Source organism: Halyomorpha halys, unplaced genomic scaffold (assembly GCF_000696795.3).
Source record: "Halyomorpha halys isolate HHAL.00 unplaced genomic scaffold, Hhal_1.1 Scaffold180.1, whole genome shotgun sequence".
Classification (NCBI taxonomy): Eukaryota; Metazoa; Arthropoda; class Insecta; order Hemiptera; family Pentatomidae; genus Halyomorpha; species Halyomorpha halys.
In genome coordinates this window covers 685,077-690,800 of record NW_027107549.1, presented here as the reverse complement: position 1 = coordinate 690,800, position 5,724 = coordinate 685,077, and the positions used below count along the sequence as shown (strand labels likewise).

Here is a 5,724-nt window from a genome sequence, read left to right as displayed (position 1 = left end):
AAAAGTAATAAATATTTATGCAAGGGTGTCCGCAGGATCAAAACTGGGGGGGGGGGGCAAGCCAAAGTCAATCAGGAGGTTGTAACATTTCAGCATGGAAAAGATAATTATATATAATTATAGCTGTGCTTTATTAGTTATTACAATTATCTATCTATCAGTCCTTAGTCCTTTATTTGAGCCAAATTCAGAAGAGTGTTTGGACTGTAAGCAGATCCAGCACCTAACATCTCTCATTCCCAGTTTTATAAGGCGTATAAGCTTTGAAGGAACCTTAATTTCTCTGAGTGTCTCGTATAACATAGGGTGCTTGATACTGTCATAGGTGTTCCTGAAATCCAATAACAAGTGGTGGGTAGGAATCTTATGTTCATGGGGCCTTTCCATGATTAGTCTGAGGGTATGAATTTGGTCCACTGTAGATTTCTCTCTCCTAAAGCCAGTCTGGTACTGCCCGATTTCTCGTTCCTCATGTGGGGTCAGCCTTTGGTAGAGTATTGGAGAATACTTTTTAGCCCAGGGGCAGCGATATTCCTCTGTAATTAGAACATTCCAATTGTTCTCCTTTATATGAAGACGGTATATCAAAGCACTGCTCCATTGCTGAGGCATCTTCTCTTTAACCAATATCTCGAGAATCAAGTCATAAATTGTCCTTTGCAGTTCCTCTCCACCATATTTAAACAATTCTGCCGGCAATCCATCCTCGCCTGGTACCTTATGGTTCCTCATTTTCTGGATTGCATCTACAACCTCTTCTAAATCTGATGGCTCAATATCCTTCATTTCCTTCTTCCATTCCACCCACCGCTGAGCTCGTGGAACTAGATGCCTCTCACATTCAAGTCTCTTTCTCCGAAGCCCTCATGGAACTTTCCCTTAAAGAAAATTAATACAATATAGTCAATTAACCTATAAATAGAAGCATTTATTATAATTATCAGATGATCGTTGATTGACCCAGTAAAATTAATAAAAGGAAGATGGTTCAGGTGCGTTAAAAATAACTTGAATAGCAAATAAACTATTTATTGTGAGCCAACGTTTTGTCCTGCTTTGCAGGGCTTCTTCAGGGCTAAAAAACAAAATACAAGCAACGAAGATAGTGTGGCAGAAAACGAGAATAAGATAACATGAAATAAAAGAACATTTTTACATCCCTTTTAGCCACACTTTTTAGTTCAATTTTATTCATGTTATCTTATTCTCTTGTATAATTTTAGTTTTATTAATTTAATCTGTAATTAAAAGTTTTAAAGTTTAATGGAATAGTAACAAAATTGGATGATTTGACTGATTTTGAAATTAATGACCTAGGCAGAATAGCCTGCAAAAAGATTTTAAATTATTGGATGTGAGTTGTAAATTTACATTTAAGATTGTACTTGAGGATGGCCGAATAGACCGAAAAGTTGAACTTTTAAAAAAATAATAAAAAGAATTTTGAGACTTGGATACACATTATTTAATTTAATCAATAATAACAGTCTCAAGAAATTATATATAAAATAAAATATGCATTTTTTATTAAAATTGTCACCTCTATAAATGTAAAAAACATACATTTCGACCTATATTAATAAGACAAATGTCATTTTAAATCTCCCCATTCGGAAAACTGGATAAACAAAAAGCCTCCCTAAGTGATAAAAAATCCTAGGTCTCTCGAGATCCCAGTTATACAGATTACACTGTATAATTATTTTTTTAACATTTGAAACTTAATATTTTTTTCAGCTGAAAGAAAGCAGAACATTTATTCATCGGATGACGAAGGCTCTGACATGGAAGCTAGAAGGCCGAGGAGAATAGACAAAATGAAAGCATTGAAAGATTCTGATGACGAAGATGGAGAAGCTGGGTCGGAGCATGGAAGCGATGCTTCAGACTTATCATAAATGACAGATTTATTTATCATTAATTTTAGTTTAATTAGGATATGTTCATTTGTTTAAATAAACCGATTACGTTTTATATTTGGATTCCACATGGATATCATTGTGTATTCATCGTTACTTATTATTTTAGACAAATTTTTAATTGAATTGTTCATGTAATTGTGTATATCTTCAGTTTGATGTGTATATACTTCTATTAATTACATGGATTTTATTTATTAAAATGTCTTGTTTTAATTTTTTCAACGTATGACAGTATCAATTGTTGAACTTATTTTTATAATTGCTTTAAATATAATTATTATATTTGTTATATTTCGTTTTTATTACTCCCCTTTATTTGTTTATGTTTTGGTAATGATGGGTAGATAGTTGGTTGTGGATTGTAGATATGAAGAGATAGTATAAGAGTCCAAGAGGAGAAAAAAGGCAGTTATTTCAATTAATTGAAAACTATGTATAATTAATAGTCGAAATTGATGAGTCTGCCAAGTATAGGTAAGAGAATAAAAAATGGTGTCTGTTTCAAAATGTTAAAAATAATTATTTTTTTATTCGGAGCTCTATATCTTTATTACTACCAACAACAATAGAAAATTTATGAGAACATCATTTAAAGTAGAGTAAATTTTGTAAAATGTAAGCCCTAATAGAGCTATTTATGTTCAATAGTTCTCGAGATATAGCTTTTTAAAAAGGAACATTTCAAAAAATGTTGTATGGAACATACTGAAATATGAGTAGTTAGTTTACTTATTTTGAGAAATCTATATCTCAGGAACTATGTGACGTACAGATGTCTATTAGCACTCAAATTAAAGCTAGTTTAATTAACTATAAAGTAATTCATGACATTTATTTTTGTAGGAGTAGTAGTTTTCATGAAATTTGCTAAAATAAATTGATTTATAGTTCCTCGGACAAATTTTCATTTGCCAAATTTATATTTATATCTGAATATCCTAAAAACTACTACTCCTAAGAAGATAAGTGCCATAAACTACTTTATAGTAAGTTAAATTTCCTTTATTTTGAGTGTTGGCAGACATATGTGCATCTTATGGGTCTAGAGATATATTTTTTCAAAAATTCAACATTTTATACGAACAACTAGAAATTAACTTTTTGTGAGTTTATTTTGTCAAATATCATAAAAACTCCCATAAAGATGAATATTATTAAGTATTTTATAGTAAATTTAACTAGCTTTAATTTGAGCGCTGGCAGACATCTGTAAGTCCAATGGTTTCTGAAATAAAGTTTTTCATAAACAAAAATTATTGTCTGAACAACTATAAATCAATTTCTTATAGGAAACATCATGAAAACTACTATTTCTATGAGGGTAAAGGTCATAAACTACTTTATAGTACATTAAACTAGATTTAATTTGAGTGCTAATAGACGTCTGTATGTCTCATAGCTCCTGAGATATAGATTTCTCAAAATAAATTAACTAACTACTGATATCTCAGTATATTTTTATGAAATTTTGCTTTTTAAAAGGCTATATCTCGAGAACTATTCGACGTAAATAGCTCTATTATGGCTAATATTTCAGCAAATTTACTCTTCTTTAAATAATGTCCTTTTAGATTTTCTAGTTGTTGGTAGTTTTTAAGATATAGAGCACCGAATGAAAAATTAATATTTTTTTAAGGTTTTGTAACAGCCGCCATTTTTTATTCTCCTTACCTATACTTGGCAGTCTCATCAGTTCTTATTAGTAATTATACATGGTTTTCGTTAAAGTAATAAAAAATTGGGGCGAGATAACTGCCTTTTTTCCTTCCTTGTACTAAGAAGATGATTGTGGTACGGTTCGTAAAGAACACAAATAAGTAAAAACTTATTTATTAGTCCCAATGTTTTGGCCAGAATTTCAAGCCTTCATCGGGCTAATAACAAAAACAAGGTAACAGCCATAATTAATTAAAAGAGGAATTACAGAAAGAAAAAAAAAGAAATAGAAGAAGATGACAGATAATGTAATATTGAAACTACGACTACTACTTCTTTTTTTCCTGTAATTCCATTTAATCATTATGGTGGTTTTTGTTCTTGGCCCTGATGAAGACCTGAAATTATAAAGTTAAAGAAAATATTAAAAATAGGCAAATATTAAATGATAATATACATAATAGGTGGAAGAAATTATATAACAAAAAAAAAAAGCACAAATATAAGATATTACATACAGATTAAATACAGTTTAGAGAGAGATACAAAAAGTTTATATAAATAAAATGATAAAAATAAAGAATCACATAAGAATTATTGTTCATGCTTCATAATGCATGCTATGTAAAGTGGAGTTAACATTTAAACATGTTATTATTATATTAACAATATTAAAGTGATAAAAGAACAAAAAATAGATAAATAAAATACAAAAAATCAAATATTTTTATAACAAGAAAAACACTATAAAAAAGTAGCTATTTGTACTATATAAAAAAATAATTCTCAACTATAAGATATGAAAAAATAAATAAATATAGAAAAGTAAATATGTATGTACATAATTAAAAAACTGAATGTAAAAAATAAAACTTGGTTAATGCATTTAAACAATAAGCTACCACAATATATACAGATATCTATTTTTGTAATAATTTTTTTTTTTTAATTATTTATTTAATGTAATTTACAACTGTACAAAATAATACAATAGGTAAATATGTAGTATGTTTCATATACACTTGAAAATCTTGGGAAGGAACCACCCATTGGTGGTACTCAAACATTAATTTAAATTAGAAGGTCCCATGGCCATCTTCTTTTCAGACGCCTCGGAGGATTATCAGGGATTGTTAAGGATGAAAGATTAAGAATTAATGGGTTAGGATGGTTAAGGAGTTTGGAATAAAAAGACGCATATCTGTTTTGGATCAAATCTGCAATGAATGGGATGTTAAGGTCTTTGTGAATGAGTTTATTTGTGACATAATAAGGAGCATCAAGGATTTTACGTAGGATTTTGCTTTGTAATAATTAAATATATATGAAAATCATGTTTAACCAAAAATAAAACATTTATCTAGAATAAACAAAATTATTCAATTAAAGGATGGGGGTGGAGAAAAAACAACTAATTAATTAAAAACAAGAACTAAAAGTAATAATAATAATAAAATAAAATGAATCCAGTACACATATAGAAATTAAATATTGTATTAGATCAAAATAATAAAAATATCTTAAAAATAAGTTAAACCTACTATTATATAGTTTCATAAGGAAGAAGTATATTATTGAGGTATATATATATTCATTTTTCTGTGTATTGTTATTTGAGTTTTCAAATGTCAATATATTGATATGTATTGTAAATATATATCATATAGGGAGAAATACTTTATTAAGCCATGCTGCCCAAATACATCCCAAATCAATCCATGATTGGACATATATACATTACATATATTTACTTGATATAATAAAAAAGACAGAAAACAATTTATTTTTTCTCCCCTACAGTTTCCTTTTACAATCAATACTAGTCTACACACTAAATAACAATATTTTAATTTATTTTCTTTTTTTTTTTATGTTTTTTACATTTCACTATATCATTCCATTTTAAAATTTTAATTCATTTAATTGACAAATTTACTCTCCCTTATTCACTCTTCAAGATCTTCTCCAGTGACCCGCTACCCTTGTTTGATCCGTTAAACATGTTCATCATTAGACAGCAATGTGAAATAAACCAAAGAAATAATAATCACAGCAGTGGCTCAGTTTACAGAAAACAAATAAATAAATACATTTTACAAAAACCAAACTAATGTATAGATTAAAAAAAAAAAAAAATAATATAAAG

At 28.4% G+C, this 5,724-nt stretch overlaps 1 protein-coding gene across 1 annotated transcript in view; it reads left to right on the top strand.

Moving 5' to 3' along the window:
- LOC106679165 (another transcription unit protein) overlaps positions 1-2,209 on the top strand; it is a 28,405-nt gene extending 26,196 nt beyond the window's left edge. The window contains exon 10 of the mRNA XM_014418147.3: positions 1,738-2,209. Within this exon, the coding sequence (XP_014273633.1) occupies positions 1,738-1,898 (161 nt within the window). The 3' untranslated portion in view covers positions 1,899-2,209. The remainder of the gene's footprint in view (positions 1-1,737) is intronic.
- Positions 2,210-5,724: the final 3,515 nt, after the last annotated feature.